Genomic DNA, 21,830 nt, shown 5'->3' with positions numbered 1-21,830 from the left:
AACTCTCTCGAGCTGGAGGAGAAGCTCCAGCATTTGGATGAGTTATAGCTGCTGGGAGAGCCTTTCTCTCTCCTCCCATGCCAAATTTGGGGGTAATTTGAAGTCTCCCCTGTGTGTGACTTTCACTTCCGTGTTCTTGTGGACCAAGACTGCCAGGATTTATAAGGAATCCAGCTGAGTTTCAGAAGAGTCAGGCAGGGAGCAAAAATCTAGTCTGAGAATCTCCCAGCTGGCTCAGATCTTGGGGGAGGGGTTAGAGGCGCACTGGAACCTGTTTTCTCAGCAGGATGGGAGAGGGGAAGTGAGGAAGGCCTTGACTGGGAGCACGGAGGAAGCAGATGCTGCCATGGTGGGAATTGTTTCCTCGACGCCTGCGCATGGCTGTGGGCACTGCCACCCCTGGCAAACCCAGGGCCTACGTGCGAAGGGGGCAAGCAGCCTGCACTGAGCCCCGGGGTGCCCAGGTGAAATTCAGTTGCCCTGAACCATCCCCATGGGACTTCCCAGGTGGTCCATGGTAAAGACCCCGCCTGCCAGTGCAGGAGACAAAAGAGATGCGGGTTCAACCCCTGGGTCGGGAAGATTCCCTGGAGGAGGCATGGCTACCCACTCCTGTATTCTTGTCTGAAGAATCCCATGGGCAGAGGAGCCTGGCGGGCCACGGTCCATGGTGTCGCAAAGAGTCGGACACAACAGAGCGACTTAGCTTGCACTCACACATCCCTATAGTGTGGGGGGCCGTGAGTCTGCCCCAGGCTCCGCGAGGAGGGCTCTTGAGAGGAGCAGTAGTACCAGGGACGCATGGAGTGCTATCTACCCTTCGGTGCTCTGGGCCCAGGAGCAGTGCCCTCCCTGCCCTGGGCCTCAGTGCGTCCAGCAAGACAGTGGGCCAGCTGTCTCTCTCACGAGCCCTTGGTTCTAATAAGCTCAAGGCACTCAGCCAGTCAGCAACTCCACGTCCACCTACGAGGCTCCCGGTCATAGAATAAGGTCCCCCAGGCTGTTTGCTGAGGAGGCTGGATTCTTCATTCGGCTCCTTTAAACCCATCCCTTTCCATTCCAGCCAGCCAGCCAGGGCTGCTGTTCAGGCCTGAGCATTTGAGTGGTCTGTGGGGACCCCCTGCCCCTCACAGCACCTACAGCTCTATGGCACCTGCCTGCCACTCAGCTCTCCCATACAGCCTGCCATGTGGTGTTGGCCCTGGCAGGGAAGAGCCTGCTGTCTGAGCTCCAAAGCGGAATCGGAAGTGGTTTAATAGGACTGAGCCCGCTTAGGAAAACACGGCGTCCCAAACCCTGAATCCTTCAGAGCCCTGATAGAAGGGGTGGGCACCCACATCTCCAAAGGAATATCCAGTTAGGAAAAGCAGTTCCCTGGAGGCTTTTCTACGTGCTTAAAAGCCTGGGCTTCAATCCCAGCGCTCTCAGCTGTGTGACTGTGGGCAAGGTACCTAACCTCTCTGAATCTCAGTCACCTCATCCATAAAACAAGACAATGATAAAAATAATATCCATCTGATGGCTGTTGTTTTGAGGATCTGATGTGATTCTGTTGGCCAAAGCCCTCACATGGTGCCTAGTACATAATAAGTGCGCAAGAAGTAGTAACTAGAAAGGGTCCGTTTATATCGGGAATCTCACATGATGAAGAGCGGAAGGTTCTACAAATGCCTCACCCCCATAGAGAGTAGGCACATTTGGAATTTTTCTCCTGCTCTTCTCTTGAGCATCACTACTTAGTGAGAGGATCTTTTAAAGAGGGAAAATAAGTTTGAGAACCATTTTAAATCTGCCAGTCCACAGGGCACAGAAAGGAGAATTGTACTGAAAGACTTCAAACACTACACAGTCTGTTCCACGAAGGTAACCTCCCCACCCACCCCATGTGGGTCTGGGCTCCCTGCTTCCTGGGGCACGGGTGCTGAAGACTGAAGGTCAGGAAGCCCAAGATGGAGCCTCCCCGAGGCAGTCCTCAGTCCTGGGGGCTCCCCACAGTCACCACGTGGCTGCAGAACTGGCGTCCCCGCCCTGAGTCCTGACCCATCCTGTCCCTCCCTCCAGAAACTTGAGTAACAACAGAATCAAGGAGGTGAAAGAGGGCGCTTTTGATGGCGCGGCCAGCGTGCAGGAGCTGGTGCTGACGGGGAACCAGCTGGAGACGGCGCACGGGCGCGCGTTCCGCGGCCTCAGCGGCCTCAAGACCTTGTGAGTCCCTGGGGCCTGGGCCACGGCCGGAGGGAGGGGCTGGGGAGGCAGGGAGGGGCCTGGGCCACGGCCGGAGGGAGGGGCTGGGGAGGCAGGGAGGGGCCAGTGAGGGCTGGCCTGGCGGGGGCGGGTGGGGCCGGCCTGGGCGGCAGAATCCTTTGCTTCCTTTCGCCAGAGAGATGTCAGGCATTTCCCAGCCCTGAACGGCAAAGAACTTAGCATGCACCCCCAACACACACACACACTTGCCTCATATGCAGATTCATACCCGAAACAGGCACACATTTACACAAACATAGGCGTGACACACGTACATAAAATGACATAGAGACATACATGCAACACGCAGATAAACACATACACAAACAGGCATGTGTGTATCAGCACACAAACTGATGTCCAGAGCCACGTCTTGATTCTCCGCCCCTCCCCAAAATATCCACACATACACTAACCACCATACAATACGCATGTGTATACGTACACACACGTGACACCTGCTTCTACTATAAGTAAAGCATCCGCAGCCAAGAATGTGCGCACACATTTACAGGCAGCCCCAGGTCCAGCCATGGCAGACCTCAGCATCGTGACAGGTCTGAGCATGGAGTTGGCAAAAAGAGCACCCCACACTCACACACACACCCGTGGGGCAGGAGAAAGGGGCACCCTACACTCACAGACACACACACACGGAAAGGATGGGAGGGAAGAGACGACACCTGTGCTTGCTCCCTGCACCCCTCTCCCTGCAGGATGCTGAGAAGTAACCTGATCAGCTGTGTGAGCAATGACACCTTTGCTGGCCTGAGCTCAGTGAGGCTGCTCTCTCTCTACGACAATCGGATCACCACCATCACCCCCGGAGCCTTCACCACGCTTGTCTCTCTGTCTACCATGTAAGTCCCATTGGACCCACCGCACACTCACTCTGGGTACCTCTCCGGCAGCCCTCTGCCCTCTCAGCGCCTGACTGTCTTTGACCCAAAGTCATCTCTTCATCTGTCAACTTAAACATGTATCAGGCTCCCTCCATGTGCCAGGCACCATTAAATGCTAAGGAGGCACAGACGTGGGCCCCGCTTCCTGGAGCTCAGAGCATAGCGAGCTGCCACAGAATAGAGGCCCACAGTGATATAAAAACCTAACATGGGCCTTGTCAAGGAACACTGGAGCTATGTTCTGGAAGGTGAGGGCGGATTAGCTTGTTCAAGAAAGTGGAAAGTGCATTCCTTCACTGGGAAGAGCATGTGCAAAGGCCCTGGGTTAAAGCAGGGCAGAGATGCAGGACGAGCAGTGCCTAACGTGGTCATACACAGCGGGCAAGGCTGGAGGGGGGGCCAGGGCCAGGCTGCAGGACAGCCGTGGGCCGTTCGGTTTCTAACCAGAGCATGTTAGGAATCCAGCAAAGGTTTTAAGCAGGCCAGTGGGGATTTTTTTAAGCAATGTCACTGACTGCTTAAATGTATATCAGAACCAGTTAGAGTCTAGCTCTCTGGACGAGTGTTCCTGCCCACAAAATTCACTGCATTGCTAAGGGAGGCTGCCTAGAATAATGGTGAAAACTTTGGACTCTAGAGCCAAATTTTCTGGCTTCAAATCCTAGCTGTACCTCGTGTTAGCTGTGTGACCTTGGAAAAGTTACTTCACCTCTCTGTGCTTTTGCCGTCACTTCTCATAATCCTCATGGGATTGTTTTGAGGACTGAATCTTTGCAAAGTGCACAGCAGGGGCCTGAGATAGGGAAAGTGCTCAGCGTGTGTCAGCTTTTATGGCTGTCCATCATATTTCCGTGTGGCTCTGTTACCCTTAGTTGCTCGCTTTTTTATCCCTCTCTTCTTTTCTCCAAAGACCCTTTGGTAGACAGAAGCGAAAGCTATTTCTGCATCTCCTGTAGCTGCTGCCCATGTTCATGATCCCAGACACTGACCTCGCTGGGAATAAAAGCCAAAGTTCCAGAATGTGCTAAAGGCCCCACTCCATCGAGTCCCTCAGCCCCATCAGCCTTCCTGTTATGCGCATGCCCCAGGCCACTCCCCCCTGAGAACTCTGCACGGCTGCACCCACTGCCTGCAAAGCCCTTCTCCCGCTCCCTCCCCTCCTCCCTTCGTTGGCTCCAGTGTCAGTTGCCTCGGCCCGTTCCACCTCTGCCGTCTCCCCCAGTTCTTCCAGCCCAGCTTTTCTAGTTGTTTTCCATAGCACTGACCATTCCCTAACATACTACACTTTTTGCTGTTGGGCTTCCCTGGCGGCTCTGAGGGTAAAGAATCTACCTGCAATGCAGGAGACACGGGTTCAATCCCTGGATCAGGAAGATCCCTTGGAAAAGGAAATGGCTACCCACTCCAGTATTCTTAATTAGAAAGTATCTGCCTCCCATCAGCTGGAATATAAGTTCCAGAAGGAAGAAGAACAGGGATACATGACTGTTTTGTTCACTGCTGTATCCCCACTGCGAACATCTGAGCCTGGCACTCAGTGAAAGAAAGTGAAAGTGAAGTCGCTCAGTCGTGTCCAACTCTTTGCAACCCCATGAACTGGGGCCTACCAGGCTCCTCCGTCTATGGAATTTTCCCTGCAAGAGTACAGGAGTGGGTTGCCATTGCCTTCTCCAGGGGATCTTCCCGACCCAGGGATTGAACCCAGGTCTCCGGCTTCATAGGCAGATGCTTTACTATCTGAGCCACCAGGGAAGTCCCACCTTTATATAATTGCTGAACAAGTGGATGAGTTGAATGAATGAGTGACATCAGCATGGAGGACAATGGGTAAGGAACTAGCAGTGTGGGTGGGTCGGTTTATCTCAGCCCACTTCTTACCTCTCCTGGATGCCTCCACCCTGGGAATCCAAAACCCAGAGGGCTAGAGCCACAGAGCATGTAGGGAACAGACTCCATCAGGAGGAGGAACTTAGCCGCCTTCTCACAGTTGCTGACTCTCAGAGCCAGAGTCGACCCCGGAAGGACTCCCAAGCCCTCAACTGCCATGTCAAACCACAGCCCCTCGTGGGCTCTCTGGCCCTGTTCTTCAACCTTCCTACGCTCTGTGTCCCTCATTTGTGAAGTGGGAATCATGTCACATCCTTCCTAGGGTTGCTATGACAAGTCTGAATAAGAGAATGGGTTTATAAAGCACTCGGCCCCATTCCAGCCCTCTGGGAAACTCCCGTATCCGTCCATCATCGCATCTGACGGATATGTGTCCAGTGCCCGTGCTGACGCCCTGCTGGTTCCCGAGGCTCAGAGCAGGAGGACAGGCCTGGTCCCTCCTCACAGCGAGTCTGAGGAGGGAGGCGTTAGCAGCTCCGACGTGTGCTGTGGAGGAACTGCGGGCGACTAAAGCGAGAACAGAACAGGGCTGCTGCGCTTCAGTCGTGTCTGACTCTGTGCGACCCCATGGACTGTAGCCCATTAGGCTCCTCTGTCCATGGGATTTCCCAGGCAAGAGTACTGGAGTGGGTTGCCATGCTCTCCTTCAGGGGATCTTCCAAACCCAGGGATCAAACCCACATCTCCTGAGTTGTAGATGGATTCTTTATCACTCCCACCTCCTGGGAAGCCCAGGGCTTCTTTGGGGAGGGGTCATTTAAGCTGAGGGGCCAGCCAGGCACACGGTAAAGAACTTCATTCCAGACTGCAGGAGCAGCTTTGAGTGAAGGCTCTGAGTGTGAGAAATTGAGTCGGCTCACACAGGTAGAGCCCATTGAACAAGGGAGGGCATGGCAGGGATGGGGTCCTGTCTGTCGGCAGAGGTCTAGCATAAGATCCTTGCAAAGACCGCCCCTGGGATGTAGAAGAGGGTCTGGCTTCCTTTTCCAGACTTTCTTCCTCTTTCCTCATTCCCTTGCACTGGAAGCAGACCTTTCTGGAGAGCCAGGTTCTAGGCTTGCAGACCTGGATCCCAGGACCAACCCCTCTGGGACCAGGAGAGATGCTGAGCACTCAGAGGGGGCCCTTTTCTCCTCCCAGAAACCTGCTATCCAACCCCTTCAACTGCAACTGCCACCTTGCCTGGCTCGGGAAGTGGCTGAGGAAGAGACGGATAGTCAGCGGGAACCCCCGGTGCCAGAAGCCCTTCTTCCTCAAAGAGATTCCCATCCAGGACGTGGCCATCCAGGACTTCACCTGTGACGGTGAGGACGCTTGGGGGCAGGGCCGGGCCAGGCAAGGAAGCGAGGAGAAACGGGAGGCGCGGGCAGGGGTAACTGCAGGTCAGGACCCCTTAAACCTGAGTCTCCTCTGCCCTCGGCGGGCAGCCGGAGCTCCGAAGGACTCTGCAGGCCTGCTTGCTGGCCCACACAGCTCCATCATGCAAATTAAAAACAGTTCCTCTTAAGGAAGACCTTAAGGCTTCCATTAGTTAGAAATCTGTTGTAAGATCCTGCTTTTGTTAAAGCAAGATACTTTGTGGCCATCTCTGAAGACACTCTTGAACCACATATCCTAATCTGCTGTATCCACAGCGAGTTTGGTGCCCGTTGGGTGATGGGGCACCTTTGAGCAGTACGCCACCTACACAGCTGAACATGGGAGCCCTGGCTTGCGATTTTCCTGCCTGTATCATCATGAGGCTCAGAGCAGGTGCTCATGAGAAACAGACTTCCAGATGAGCTTCTGGGAAATTCCTGTCCTGGGCTAGGCAGTACACACCTGCAGATCCAAGGCTTTGAGCGTTAGGATTAGATACATGTTTCTTTGCATAAATTCAGGCCAGCACGGTTTTTACTGGGTCAACTTTAGGTAACTAGAGATGGACAACCTGGTTTGTAAATTAACAGAAGTTCAGGTATAACAGGGGCTGGGGACACAGTCACCACCCCAGGGGGATTGTGTAGTGGAAGATGTAGAGAACAGGAGGAGGAGGACACAGGTCCACCCCACTAGGACCACCCCTTCGGTCAGCTTGGCTTACTCCTTTGGTCACCCTACCAGGGGTCTGACCCGCGCCCCTGCAGTAGAAATACGGAGTCCTAACCACGGGCCTGCCAGGGAAGTCCCCATTTGGTTTACTCCTGAACTGGTTAACAGTGACCGCTTCCCTTTCTAGTATCTGGTTAATCGAGTTTTTAGCATCTTTGTTTTATGATAAACATGGGGGAAAATAGACAGCCCTATTTCCCGACCCAGGCGCCTCTCCTTTCCCTTCAGCCACAGAGGAGACCAGCAAGCTCCTTATCCCGTTCTGGCTCAAAGCTGAAGGCTCCCCTGTCATATTAGCAGCTGGGTCAGGGAGCGGGCTGAGCTCACCCGGGCAGGCGGGGCCCTCTCCTGCCTCGCTCACTGCCGGCTCTCCGCAGGCAACGATGAGAGCAGCTGCCAGCTGGGTCCGCGCTGCCCCGAGCAGTGCACCTGTGTGGAGACGGTGGTGCGCTGCAGCAACCGGGGGCTCCGTGCCCTTCCCAAAGGCATCCCCAAGGACGTGACGGAGCTGTGAGTACCCTGCCACCACGACGACCTGGAGATGCCCTCCCCGAAGGCATCCCCGCAAAGCGGGAGCCTTGGCCAGGGTCAGGCGGCGTCCTGCACATGGCACAGGAAGCTCTCCCGCCCAAACCTCTGCCTGGCGGTGACGACCCTCTAGAATACAAGTGGGAGGGCTATTGTCTCGTGTTCTCTGACACCCCCAGGCCCCTGCTCTGCACTCTGTAGTTGTTGTTGAGTCACTAAGTCGTGTCCGACTCTTCTCAGCCCTATGGACTGCAGCACGCCAGGCCTCCATCCCTCGGAGTTTGCCTAAGTTCATGTCCACGGAATCGGTGATGGCTTCCAACCATCTCATCGTCTATCGTCCCCTTCTCCTCCTGCCTTCTATCTTTTCCAGCATCAGGGTCTTTTCCAGTGAGTCAGCTCTTCACATCTTCACGATGGCCAAAGTATTGGAGCTTTAGCTTCATCATCAGTCCTTCCAGTGAATATTCAAGGTTGATTTCCTTTAGGATTGACTAGTTTGATCTCCTTGTTGTCCGAGGGACTCTCACGAGCTTCTCTGGCACCACAGTTTGAAAGCATCAGTTCTTCGGTGCTCATTCTTCTTTTTGGTCACAACCCCCCACAATTTCTCAGTCTGACCCCAGAAATAGCACGTAATGGTCAAAACACAGCCCAGCAGGCATTACGGCTTAGCAAGCACGTCTTCGAATATGGTCCTATTTTAACTGAAAACCACCCATTTTACAGAGGAAATCTTAGTTCTGAGTTCCGCTCAGTCTCCACCCAGGAGCCTTCTTACTCTACACCCCACCTCCTGACACTAAGTCTCTGGGGGTTGCTCCTTCGTCAGAAGCTCCCAGTTAAATGAAAGCGAGACCGTTCCCCTCATGAAGGGTTTTACTATTGTGGGAAAAAGCCTTCTGTCTGCCCCCCGGGAAGTTGAGAGGGTCTCACAGGCAGGAAGGCCTCGTGGGCATGGCCATGTCACAGCACGGGCACGGCCGGGCGGGCAGCCCCTGCGGGATGGACACGGCAGCCTCATGCTGTCTCCCATCCCTTCGTCATTGCCTCCACGCATGTTTGCTGGGTACCTCGTGTGTCAGGTACTCTGCTCACACCAAGGAGGTGATGGTGCACGAAACAGGTGTGACCCCTACCCGCGTGGCTCCTGGTTTCATGGGGAAGGTTGACATTTGCTCAGTCATCTCAGACACACATGTGACGTGACAACCATGAAAAGTGCTACAAAGAAGAGGAACCAGATTCTTATGACATCCAAAAGTAGGGAGATTTGACTTGGATGTGAAGATTGGAGAAAGCTGCTCTGGGGGTGGGAGGTAAGGATAGGGGCTGGAGCTGGACTCTAAAGGGGAAGGGGCCGATAAAGAGAAGGGGGGCTGCCCGAGCTGAGGCCATCGTGGTGGGTAGGCAGAGCTGGAGAGGGCTGGTGGAAGCCCAGCGGGCCCTCTGGGGCCACTGTACCACCCACAGGTCAGGCTGGCTGTCCCTGCCCGGGGCCCCAGGCACACCCGGTCCTGAGGCTGAGCTTAGCAAATGCCCTTGGGGGGATGTTTCTCTGCTGGGTTCTGCCAGCGCCTCGCGGGGTGGAGCCTGAGTGTGCACTGCTCTAGAGTAGCTGAGCGGTTCCTGTGTGTGTTGTGGCTCCTGGCATGTCCTGAGACTCCGTGAGACTGTCCCTGCGCTGCCAGCCCAATGGAGGAAGGTTGGGATAGTCACAGAAAGCCTGTGTCAGTCCTGGGTTTGGGCAGGAGATGTGCCTGTGGAGATGTGTGTGTGCGCGTGTTCAGTCGCTCAGTTGTGTCCGACTCTTTGACCGTAGCCCGCCAGGCTCCTCTGTGCACGGGACTTTCCATGCCAGAATACTGCAGTGGGCTGCCATTTTCGACTCCAGGGGATCTTCCCAACCCAGGGATCAAATCTGCGTCTCTTGCATCTCCTGCATCGGCCAGCCAGTTCTTTACCGTTGTGCCACCTGGGAAGCACCCTTGGAGATGCACATGAGCAATGGGGAGAGCTCCATGCTTTCCTGGCTGGGCTACTTGGGGGGTGGGGGCTGCAGAAAATGAGCTAGGTTTACGCCTCCTCCCTGAGCCAATTAAGTGCCAAGTAGCACATGTCAAAGAGAAGAAAATGCCATGAAAACAGGCCCTCAAATGTTTTTCCCCAAAAGCTCATGAAACAGAGATTGAAATAACAAACATAATTGGTCATAATTATAAACTTGAGAGCTTTGGGAGGAGACCTGATTTCCTGCTTTGGAAATGACGGCACTGCTCTCTGCCAGACGTGGGATCCAAAGCTCGCCAATGAGGGCAGACCTCACCTCTGTCACCAGCCATCTCCTGGAGGGGAAGGAGAGTGTCTAGGGAGGAGTGGGGAGGGGAGGCAGGGGAACAGCCTCCAGAGAAAGGGAAAGCTGACAGGCCCAGAACACCGGGGCTCAGAGGGCTCTTGTCAGGGACATTGGCTGAGTCCAGAGTCAGTGTTTCCAAGGTTGGCTTTTCAGCTCCCTCGGCATCTTTAGTTATATTGGGCAGAGCTGCCAACTTACAAAACAAAATTAAGCTTAATTCACTGAGAAGGAGAAAAAAACAAGTTATACAGTGTTTCTCCAAAGGTCACAGTGTAGGAGTCTGCAACCAGCACAAGAGAGCAGGGCAGGCACCCCATGGCCCTGCTCTCTGTGGGTCTCCTCTGTCCTCTCCTCTTGGGTGAGTCAGGCTAAACAGAGGCCTCTCTGCCCCACCCGCACCTGTTCATTCAGTGCCCCCACGTTGTCATTGAAATAGGCCATTTGCAACAGTGTGAATGGACGTGAAGGGTGTTATGCTTAGTGAAGGAAGTCAGAGAAAAACAATAGCGTATGAGCTCACTTGTATGTAGAATCTAAAAATCAAAATGAATGTATACGTATGTAACAGAAGAGAAACAGACTCACACGTACAGAGAACAAACTGGTGGTCACCGCTGGGGAGAGAAAAACAGGGAAGGGGCCAGGTGGGGGAAGGGGCTTCAGAGGCACCGCTGGGGAGAGAAAAGCAGGGGAGGGGCCAGGTGGGGGAAGGGGCTTCAGAGGCTCAAGCTACTATGTGCAAAATAAGGAAGTTACGAGCATATACTGTACAGCACAGGGAATATAGCCGACAGTTTATCATAACTTTAAATGAAGTGTAACCTATGGCATCACTGACTCAATGGACATGAGTTTGAGTAAACTCCAGGAGTTGGTGATGGACCGGGAGGCCTGGCGTGCTGCAGTCCATGGGGTAGCAAAGAGTCAGACACGACTGAGTGACTGAACTGAACTGAAGCTATAATGTTGAATCACTGTGTTGTACACCTGAAACTAATACACTATTGTACATCAGTTCAGATCAGTCACTCAGTCGTGTCCGACTCTTTGCGACCCTATGAATCACAGCACGCCAGGCCTCCCTGTCCATCACCAACTTCCAAGTTCACCCAGACTCAGGTCCATCAAGTCAGTGATGCCATCCAGCCATCTCATCCTCTGTCGTCCCCTTCTCCTCCTGCCCCCAATCCCTCCCAACATCAGAGTCTTTTCCAATGAGTCAACTCTTTACATGAGGTGCCAAAGTACTGGAGTTTCAGCTTTAGCATCATTCCTTCCAAAGAACACCCAGGACTGATCTCCTTTAGAGTGGACTGGTTGGATCTCCTTGCAGTCCAAGGGACTCTCAAGAGTCTTCTCCAACGCCACAGTTCAAAAGCGTCAATTCTTCGGCGCTCAGCTTTCTTCACAGTCCAACTCTCACATCCATACATGACTACTGGAAAAACCATAGCCTTGACTAGACGGACCTTTGTTGGCAAAGTAATGTCTCTGCTTTTGAATATGCTATCTAGGTTGGTCATAACTTTCCTTCCAAGGAGTAAGCGTCTTTTAATTTCATGGCTGCAGTCACCATCTGCAGTGATTTTGGAGCCCCAAAAAATAAAGTCTGACATTGTTTCCACTGTTTCCCCATCTATTTCCCATGAAGTTATGGGACCAGATCCCATGATCTCAGTTTTCTGAATGTTGAGCTTTAAGCCAACTTTTTCACTCTCCTCTTTCACTTTCATCAAGAGACTTTTTAGTTCCTCTTCACTTTCTGCCATTAGGGTGGTGTCATCTGCATATCTGAGGTTATTGGTATTTCTCCTGGCAATCTTGATTCCAGCTTGTGCTTCTTCCAGCCCAGTGTTTCTCATGATGTACTCTGTATATAAGTTAAATAAGCAGGGTGACAATATTGCAGCCTTGACATACTCCTTTCCCTATTTGGAACCAGTCTGTTGTTCCATGTCCAGTTCTAACTGTTGCTTCCTGACCTGCATATAAGTTTCTCAAGAGGCAGGTCAGGTGGTCTGGTAGTCCCATCTCTTGAAGAATTGTCCACAGTTTATTGTGATCCACACAGTCAAAGGCTTTGGCATAGTCAATAAAGCAGAAATAGATGTTTTTCTGGAACTCTCTTGCTTTTTCCATGATCCAGCAGATGTTGGCAATATGATCTCTGGTTCCTCTGCCTTTTCTAAAACCAGCTTGATCATCTGGAAGTTCACGGTTCATGTATTGCTAAAGCCTGGCTTAGAGAATTTTGAGCATTACTTTACTAGCGTGTGAGATGAGTGCAGTTGTGCAGTAGTTTGAGCATTCTTTGGCATTGCCTTTCTTTGGGATTGGAATGAAAACTGACCTTTTCCAGTCCTGTGGCCACTGCTTTTCTGTCCATGGGATTTCCCAGGCAAGAATACTGGAGTGGGTTGCCTTTTCCTCCTCCAGGGGATCTTCCCAACCCAGGGATCAAATCCACCTCTCCTGCCTTGGCAGGCAGATTCTTCACCGCCATCAAGACCCCTTTCCATTTTGTAGAAGCCTCCAGGACTCTAAGAACCAGTGTTTCTATGTGGGTTTTATCTATTGATATGTACCATATTGGAAACTACAACTGAGTAGTTGTAGTTTAAATTATATTTTAAAATATTTATTTTAATTTCATTTAAAAATGACAACAATATACCATCACATGTTTCTATAAAAAGCATACTTTTGTGAAAACAAACTAAAAGAAATTTCATTGTGAGGAATGACATTATGTTTTATAAATGTCATAGAAGAAACTGGATTATTATATCTGCTTCAGCATTCACTCTGTTGTGATATGTTCTGGGTGAACTATAAGAAGAAAATCTGACTTCACACAGATGTGTAGTTAGAAAAAGAATTTTGGTAGCTTTCTCAAATAATTGTGAACATTCTTCTCTGATAATATATCAAAACAGCATAGTAGTCATTTGTTTTTTCTTTTGAATTTCATTGAAGCATAGTTGATTACAGTGTTGTGTTAATTTCTGTTGCTGCTAAGTCGCTTCAGTCGTGTCCGACTCTGTGCGACCCCATAGACGGCAGCCCACCAGGCTCCCCCGTCCCTGGGATTCTCCAGGCAAGAACACTGGAGTGGGTTGCCATTTCCTTCTCCAATGCATGAAAGTGAAAAGTGAAAGTGAAGTCGCTCAGTTTTACTGTACATCAAAGTGATTCAGTTATATATACATATATATATATTCTTTTTCATATTCTTTTCCATTATGGTTATCACAAGATATTGAATATAGTTTCCTATGCTACATAGTAGGGCCTTGTTCTTATCCAGTCCATTTATACTAGTCTGCATCTGCTAATGCCAACCTCATATTCCTTCTCTTCCCCACGCCCACCTGGGCACCCACGAATCTGTTCTCTGTGCCTGTGCGTCTGTTTCTGTGTCATAGACATGTTCTTCCGTGTACTATTTTAGATCCCATGTATAAGTGACATCACATGGCATTTGTCTCTCTCTTGTGACTTCACTCAGTGTGGTAATCTCTAGGTTCATCCATGCTGCTGCAGGTGGCGTGGTTTCATTCCTTTGAATGAATAAGTAGTAATCCATTGGATATATGTGCCACATCTTCATTATCCATTCATCTGTCAGTGGACACTTAGGCTGTCTCCATGCCTTGGCTATTGTAAATAGTCCTGCTATGAACACAGAAGCACGTATCTTTTTTGAATTATAGTTTTGTCTGGGTATATGCCCAGGAGTGGGATTGCTGGTAATGCTATTTTTAGTTTTCTGAGGAAACTCCATACTGTTGTTCATAGTGGCTGCACCCGGAGAAGGCAATGGCACCCCACTCCAGTACTCTTGCCTGGAAAATCCCATGGACGGAGGAGCCTGGTGGGCTGCAGTCCATGGCGTCGCTAACAGTCGGACACAACTGATCGACTTCACTTTCACTTTTCACTTTCATGCACTGGAGAAGGAAATGGCAACCCACTCCAGTGTTCTTGCCTGGAGAATCCCAGGGACAGAAGAGCCTGGTTGGAGGCCGTCCATGGGGTCGCACAGAGTCGGACACGACTGAAGCGACTTGGCGGCAGCAGCAGCACTGGCTGCACCAATTCACATTCCCACAACAGTGTAGGAGGGCTCCCTTTTCTCCACACCCTCTGTGCTGCTGCTGCTGCTAAGTTACTTCAGTCGTGTCCGAACCTCAGCGACCCCTTGGACTGCAGCCTTCCAGGCTCCTCCGTCCATGGGATTTTCCAGGCAAGAGTACTGGAGTGGGGTGCCATCACCTTCTCCACCACACCCTCTCTAGCATTCATTATTTACAGACTTTTTACTGATGGCCATTCTGACTCGTGTGAGGTGGTAACTCATTGTAGTTTTGATTTGCATTTCTCTAACAATTGGAGATGATGGACACCTTTACATGTGTCTCTCGGCCATCTGTGTGTCCTCTTTGGAGAAATGTCTATTTAGGTCTTCTGTCCATATTTCAATTGAGTTGTTTGGGTTTTTGCTATTGAAATATAGGAACTGTTTGTATATTTTGGAAATTAAGTCCTTGTCATTCACATCATTTGCAAATATCTTCTCCCCATTATTTTCTCCCAGTCCTTAGGTTGTCTTTTCGTTTTGTTTGTGGTTTCCTTTGCTGTGCAAAAGTTTATAAATTTGATTAGATCCCATTTGTTTATTTTTGTTCTTATTTCTATTGCCTTGGGAGACAGACCTGAGAAAACATTGGTACAATCTATATCAGGGAATGTTTTGCCTGTGGTCTCTTTTAGGAGTTCGGCGGTGTCTTGTCTTGTATGTAAGCCTGTAAGCCATTCTGAGTTTATTTTTGTGTACGGGGTGAGGGTGTGTTCTAACTTCATTGGTTGACATGTACCCAGTACGTGGTGGTCATTTCTTAAAGGCTGGTTGTAGTGTGAAACTCGAAACCATATCAATGGGCTCTTTATACTTTTACTTTAAAATCCACTGATCTGTCTTGCATTTTGAATGTGACTTTCCCCCTGATTCATGTTCTTATAACACACTGGTCATTTGGAAAATATTGCTTTGCTCAGTTTTGCAGATTTTTCTCAATGTTGACACATGGCATTATACAATATAAAAAAAAAATGTGATAGCCATTAATGGTCATCCCTGACCTCATCAGGAAAGTCTTGAATTAAGGGGACCCTCTTAAGTCCTGGGTGGCAGTTACAAGCTTTCTAAATTTTTAATTTTCATGTGGAAGCTCAGATTTTCTCATCTTCCACAAAGTCTTGTCAGTTGTTCTACCTGAAGTGCCAGGCTCACTCTCTTCATTGTCAAGAAACTGTCTACTAAATACCTAACTCTGAATCATCTATTTGCTAGTCATTCGTTTAAGTTAAAATGGTGTTTTATGAAAGAATAAAAAAGCAGTTCTGCTTGTAACTCAGTTTCCCAGGTGCTTTTCCTCAAGACCACTAATGTCCTTCCTGTAGCCCAGAAAACTACTGTCCTTCCTGTAGCCCAGAAGGGCCTCAGGCACACCTCCCATGTGGCCACAGAGAGCACTAAGACGTTGTGTGCTCGAGTTGAGGTTTAATTCAATTAATAACTTTTTACTGCTTCCAAAAGGGCATTCTTAAGTGAAAATGGCCTCGTTTTTTGACCTTCAAATGGCGTGGAGGTGTAGAATCAGTTCAGTTCAGTCGCTCAGTCGTGTCCGACTCCTTGCGACCCCGTTAATCGCAGCACGCCAGGCCTCCCTGTCCATCAGCACCTCCGGAGGTGTAGATTAGTGACTACTAATATCATTGGGTGCCGCTGCCTTAGTTCACCCTGAGGTGCCAACACTTTTACTCACACAACATAAAAGGAAAACAATGTTTTAATCTTATCGCAGAAGTTGTTTTAGCCTCATAGACCCCTGAAGCAGAATCCACATAGGCATCTAGGGACTACACTTTGAGAACCACTCAGCTTGTTACATACTATCAGGCAAAGAATACAGACAGCCACCCATTAGAAGTCAGCATGGAGTTCCTGATTTAAAAGCACTCCTGAGAAGTCTTATTAAAAGTAGAGCAGGGAAATTTCCCGGCAGGCCAGTGGTTAGGACTTGGTGCTTTCACTGCCAGAGCCCAGGTTCAGTCCCTGATTTGAGAACTAAAATCCCACAAGCCACGCGGTGCTGCCGAAAACAAACAAGCAGAGCAGAAACAAGCATGGGGCATCTGAGCTGCCAAGGTCACTGACTCAAATACTCTCTGCAAAGGTGGAGACTCATTGGCTTCAGAAATTTTTGTTACTCCATCCATGAACTTTTTAGACTCAGACTTACCAGTCTGAGAAAACTTATACCTAAAATCGGCTTGCTTCCACTTACAGGAATGTTACTAACATCAGGCCTTCTTGGTTCTGGAAACAAACTTTGCAAGCCTACATCTTCCTAAGGGCTAGAGAGGAGGATGGGAATCTAGTGCTGGTAGAGGGAGTTCGTGCATGGTCCACTCCTGGTCAGTATCAAGGAAGTGTTGTTAATAATTTTGGTAGGAGGACCTGATTTTTTTCTTGGTGTCCTACCGCTGACATCCCACAGAGAGAGGAAGGGAGGGATGATCTACCTCCCCCATCTCAACTGTGGAAAGAAAGGATTTCTATAGGGAGATGGGATCTGAGGGATCATGGGAAGCAGGACAGCAGTGCAGAAGCACACGCACGCACACACACGCACACGCACACACACACTGACAGGAGACTTAAAAGGGCCGGAGCTCGACCAGGAGGGCACAGGGCTAAGACACAGCTCTTGGGGAGTGAATGCAGCAGGAGGCGATGACAAGAATGCATTGATTGAAGGACCTAGCCCAGCACTGGTCAACTCCGAGGGGTTAGAGGATGGGGGTCTGGGGTACAGCAGGTAGCTCAGGTGAAACTTTCTCCTCATCTCCAACCTAATTAGGTAACGGATATGCATGCAAAACCAGGAGAAAAGGGACTTCCATGGCATGGCAGTCCAGTGACTAAGAATCCACCTTCCAATGCAGGGGGCGCAGTTTCAATCCCCGGTCAGGGAGCTAAGATCCCAAGTGCTGCATGGTATGGCCAAAACAAAAAAAAAAAAAAAAAGAAGGAGGAGGAGGAGCCAAGTGGTGAGCACAGATGAGTAGCGTGGACAGATGTGCTTTGGACCAGGGAGGAATCCAGGAAGTTTTGCCCACTGAAACCATTAGGAAAGCAAGGAAAAATGCCCTGACTGTGTAAAATCCACCAGGGCTATCATTTATAGAGCTTTACTTGTGCCAGATCTTTTCAGATGTGATCTCGTTTAATCCTCCCCATAGTCCGACAAGGCAGCATGTAGGACTTATTTCCATTTTGCGGATGAGGTAACTGAGACACAGCAGGGCTGAATAATTTCTTGCTTTTTCTGTTTTTCTAATTTGGCTGTGCTGAATCTTAGTTGCAGGACGCAGGAACTTCATTGCCACATGTGGACTCTTAGTGGCAGCACATGGGATCTAGTTCCCCAACCAGGGATGGAACCCAGGCCCCCTGCATTAGGAGCACAGCATCTTGGCCATTGGGCCACTAGGGAAGTCCCTGAATAATTTTGTGAAATGATGCTGCCAAGAAGCAGCAGAACATAAACACAGGTCCAGGTCTGTCCGATCCACAGACCCATCCTTGAGCCACTGTACTCCTGTGTAGCAGAAGCACAGGTCCCTGTGTGCCCAGCCCAGTGGCCCAGCTTATTGGGCATTTGCAGAAGATAGCCACAGTCTCCTGGGGACCTGCCACCTGCATTCAAGCAGGGAGAGGGCAGGCACAGCACTCCCACTGTGAGGCAGTAGGGACCTGTCAGTGATTCCAGCTGTGTCCGTCCTGACAGCTGGACCTGCGCTAGCAACGCCAGCTGCTGCCCAAGAAGAGGCTGCTGCTTTCTGTGACCCCCTGTCCTGGGCAGGTTCCTCTGAGCACTTTCTAAAGCAGCTGCTCAACTCTGACTGTGTCCTTGCCTTTATTTGGCCCAGCAAGAGGGGCAGAAATTGCCTACAGCCAGCTGGAGGGAGCTGACCGCATCTTTGGAGAGCAGACTGGCTGTGGGCACAGCGGCACGCAGGAGTCCTGGCACAGACCCTGGCCCGGAGGAGACCTCAGCAGATGACTGCAGGAGAAGATGCTTCTCAGCCGGCAGGCAGGCACGGTCATCTGAGGGGGGGACTGAGGGAGGCCTGAGCAAGCCCCCTTTGCTCAGTCATGTGGTCGTGGAGTTTCTCATGCCAGATCCCACTGCGGAAGCTGGGAACACAGCAGCTTCCACGACGGATAAGACCCCTGATGTCAGAAACTTAGCAGCGGGCAGAGAAACAGTGCAGAAGCTCCCCAGTGAATCAGGCTTTCAGGTATGGGGGTAGCATTTCCCAGGAAAGCAAAGGACAGGAAGGAGTGGGAAGAAAGTGTTCCATGAAGACCCCCAAGGAGGAAAGATCTTAAAGGCAAGAAACTGAGAAGACCAAGAGATGCCGCAGACAGAGTGGTTCAGGGGTTGGTGCGTCCTGGAAACTTGAGCAGGGCCGTGTGCATGCTTGTAGACTGTGTGGAGGGCTGCCTCTTTATCCCAGGAGAAACGCGAGAGCCAAGGAGCAATTTTTAAACAGGAAAGTGACATGATATGATTCTCATTTTAGAAATATTACTCTGGAAGCAGACTCTGGAGAATAGGCAGCCAGGGGATCATTATCTATCTTTCAGTAATCAAACGTATTGTCGGACGGGGAGACAGACATGTGTATGTATGAATATATCTGCATGTGGAAACAGGTGAAATGCAAGCTCGGAGAGGTGAGGTATATACATATGTAATCAGATGGTAGAGAATCTGCTTGCAATGCGGGAGATCTGGGTTCAATCCCTGGGTCAGGAGGATTCCCTGGAGGAGGAAATGGCTACCCACTCAGCCATTCTTCATTCTAGCCTGAAGAATTCCATGGACAAAGGAGCCTGGCAGGTTACAGTCTATGGGGTTGCAAAGAGTTGGACACAACTGAGCAACTAACACTTCTATCTTCTTCTCTATATGTTCAAAATGTACTGAACAATTCAAAGGTATTGGAGCCAGGCACTGCTCCAAGGCTTTCCACAAAAACTCTCATCTAATCATCATAGTCATTTCAAGGTGAAATAGTTATCAACCCCATTTTACAGATGAGGCGACACAAACTCAGAGAGGGTAAGTAAATTGTCCAAGGTCACACAGCTATTAGCTAGTGGAGCCAAGATATGAGCCTCAGCTTCCTGACTCCTGAGTTGCGTATGCTCACTCAGAGGCCCCCTATGGACTCCTGGTCTAGAGTTGGGGTTCCTGGAAGGTGGCCGCCTTCCTCATCCTCCACCGTGATACGGTAGGTCCGAGAGTTCTCCGAGGAGCCCTTATCAGCACCACAAAGCTCAGAGTAGAGATGGGGAACCATCCATTTGACAGAGCTCCATGCGGATTTTCATGCGCGGCAGATGCGTGCTTTCGCTAGTGCTGGGGCTGAAACAGAGCATTTAAATGCAGATCAATGCAGAGGTTGACCCGCTGGAAATGCTCTGGTAGTTCTAAGGCTGGCAGGGCAAGAGTGCAGTCTTCTAAAGGGTCCCTCTGGGGCCCAGGCTGCAGGCTACAGGCAACTTTGGAGTTCAGAGTGTTCATGAAGGGCTTGCTACAAAGAGTGCTTTCCCACACAACCGCATCTGCATTTCTTAAGGGAAACCTTTTGATTCTGCATCTTCTGAGCCTCAGTGCCAGACCACCAGGGATATTCTGTACTTAAAACAGCTCCCTCACAGCTCCCACTCAGCTCCACAGTGCCAACTGCAGTGACGCCTTGGGAGTTCTGGGGTCTTCATCACATAGACGAGGTTTCCTGAGCATCTACTGTTGTCTGCCAGCATGCGGGACACTGCAGTGAGCGAAAGAGACAGCGTTCTGCCCCCATCTTCACAGTCAACCAAAGGACAATGCCAGTCAGCGTGGGGGTGCTGGGTGGTGTCAGGGAAGCAGTGCTTGAGCCGCGGTCTTAGCGGCAGTGTGAATTCACCAGACGGGGGGAGAAGAGGGGCCAGCAGGTGCAAAGACCTGACTTCCCCACCAGACAGAGCAGGGGGTGTTCCAGGAGGGGTGAGGTCAGCAGAGGTCAAACCAGAGGTCAAAGGAGAGTTTGCTGTAAGGTGAACCAGAGAGGCAGGCAGGGGCTACAGGGGTGAATTTCATGTGTTAATTTGGCCAGGCTGTGGTGCCTAGTTGTTTGAGCAAACATGAGCTAGATGGTGCTATGAAGACAGTTTGTAGATACAATCAACATCTACAATCAGTGTACTTTGTAAGTAAAGGAGGTTATTTTTCTTTTTTTTTTAATTTTTTTATTATTAGTAGTATTTTTTTTGCTTTACAATATTGTATTGGTTTTTCCATACATCAACATGCATCCACCACGGGTGTACACGTGTTCCCCATCCTGAACCCCCCTCCCACCTCCCTCCCCGTACCATCCCTCTGGGTCATCCCAGTGCACCAGCCCCAAGCTTCCTGTATCCTGCATCGAACCTGGACTGGCGATTTGTTTCTTATATGATATTACACATGTTTTAATGCCATTCTTATTTTTCTAATGTGGAGGTGGGCCTCACAAAATCAGCTGAAGGCCTTAAGAAAGGAAACTGAGGTTTTCTGGAAAGGAGGGAATTCTGCCTCAAGATTATAGCATAAAAATCCTGCTTTAACTCTGCTTGCCTGACCTCCCTTAAAATAACTTCTCTCATCCCCCTCTCCCTCCACGTATGTGTATGTGTGCATATAATATGGTCATATTCCCTATTGGTCACTTTCTCTGGAGAATCCTGACTGACACAGGACAGACCATAGAAGGCTTTGCAGGATTTGGGCTAAGTTGGGTAGCTCTTCTCCAACAAGCTATGGGAGACAGAGGACATTTTGCAGGGAGAGAGGCTGAAACAATCAACACAGTCCTGCCCAGAGCCAGGCTGGAACCCAGGGGCCAGGCGTGGTGGGCTCCAGGGCCCAGCATCATCTGTCATGTTGCCCATCCTGCAGGGTCCTGAACCTCTCTCTGACAGGTGAGGGTACTGTCGGCACCCCCAGATCCCAGTGGTCGTTCATGTGTTTCTTCAGCTGTTTGGCAGATGCGCATGTTTATGGAGCATGGCCTGCCCTACCCACCGAAATGGGCTGGGCTCAGGGCATTCCTTGACTATGGTCCTATCGACAGCCTTTCTCTACATTCATTCATTCAACAAATATTGGAGGCTCTACCATGAGCTGAACACTACACTATGGGATATAGCAGGAAACAAAATTGGCAAAACCCCGCTTCATGCAGCGTACGGACGCCACCAGGGCCACTGACCGAGCCGACCAGTTTTATCAGGCCGAACATAGCCTGTTGGGCTGAGGTGGCCAAAACTGAAAATAAGAGGACAGAGTGGAGAGGTCAAGTACGTAGTGCAACTTCTCAGGCTCCAGAGTCCAGCAGATCCTGGTTTCTGCACCTCCTGCTCACCTCTCTGAGCCTTCGTGTTCTCACCAACAAAATGGACAAAAGTACCCAGCAAGACACACATTCACACCCCCAGCTTCAGAGGACAAATGAGATAATAGACCAGAGTCTCTATCCCAAAGCACTGTGGTGCACATCTCAGCAAATGCTGGTGAGGTTTGTTTCGGTTTTGTTAGTCTTGTCACTGTGTTACCTGTGACAAGATAACACAGGTTAAGTAATTTTCCCGGAGCCACACAGCAAACCCAAGCCATAGGCCCACCCTCCAATGTGCCAGACCCAGGGCCGACTGTAAA

The 21,830-nt window shown here is 50.4% G+C and overlaps 1 protein-coding gene across 4 annotated transcripts in view; it reads left to right on the top strand.

The window, feature by feature from the left end:
- SLIT3 (slit guidance ligand 3) overlaps window positions 1–21,830 on the top strand; it is a 758,707-nt gene that overhangs the window by 660,099 nt on the left and 76,778 nt on the right. For all 4 annotated transcript variants that reach the window (XM_059878791.1, XM_024981391.2, XM_059878790.1 and 1 more), the window contains 4 exons: window positions 2,062–2,205; window positions 2,961–3,104; window positions 6,174–6,337; window positions 7,502–7,634. In XM_059878791.1, the coding sequence (XP_059734774.1) occupies window positions 2,062–2,205; window positions 2,961–3,104; window positions 6,174–6,337; window positions 7,502–7,634 (585 nt within the window). The remainder of the gene's footprint in view (window positions 1–2,061; window positions 2,206–2,960; window positions 3,105–6,173; window positions 6,338–7,501; window positions 7,635–21,830) is intronic.

Source organism: Bos taurus, chromosome 20 (assembly GCF_002263795.3).
Source record: "Bos taurus isolate L1 Dominette 01449 registration number 42190680 breed Hereford chromosome 20, ARS-UCD2.0, whole genome shotgun sequence".
NCBI lineage: Eukaryota > Metazoa > Chordata > Mammalia > Artiodactyla > Bovidae > Bos > Bos taurus.
This window is presented reverse-complemented; position numbering and strand designations above follow the sequence as displayed.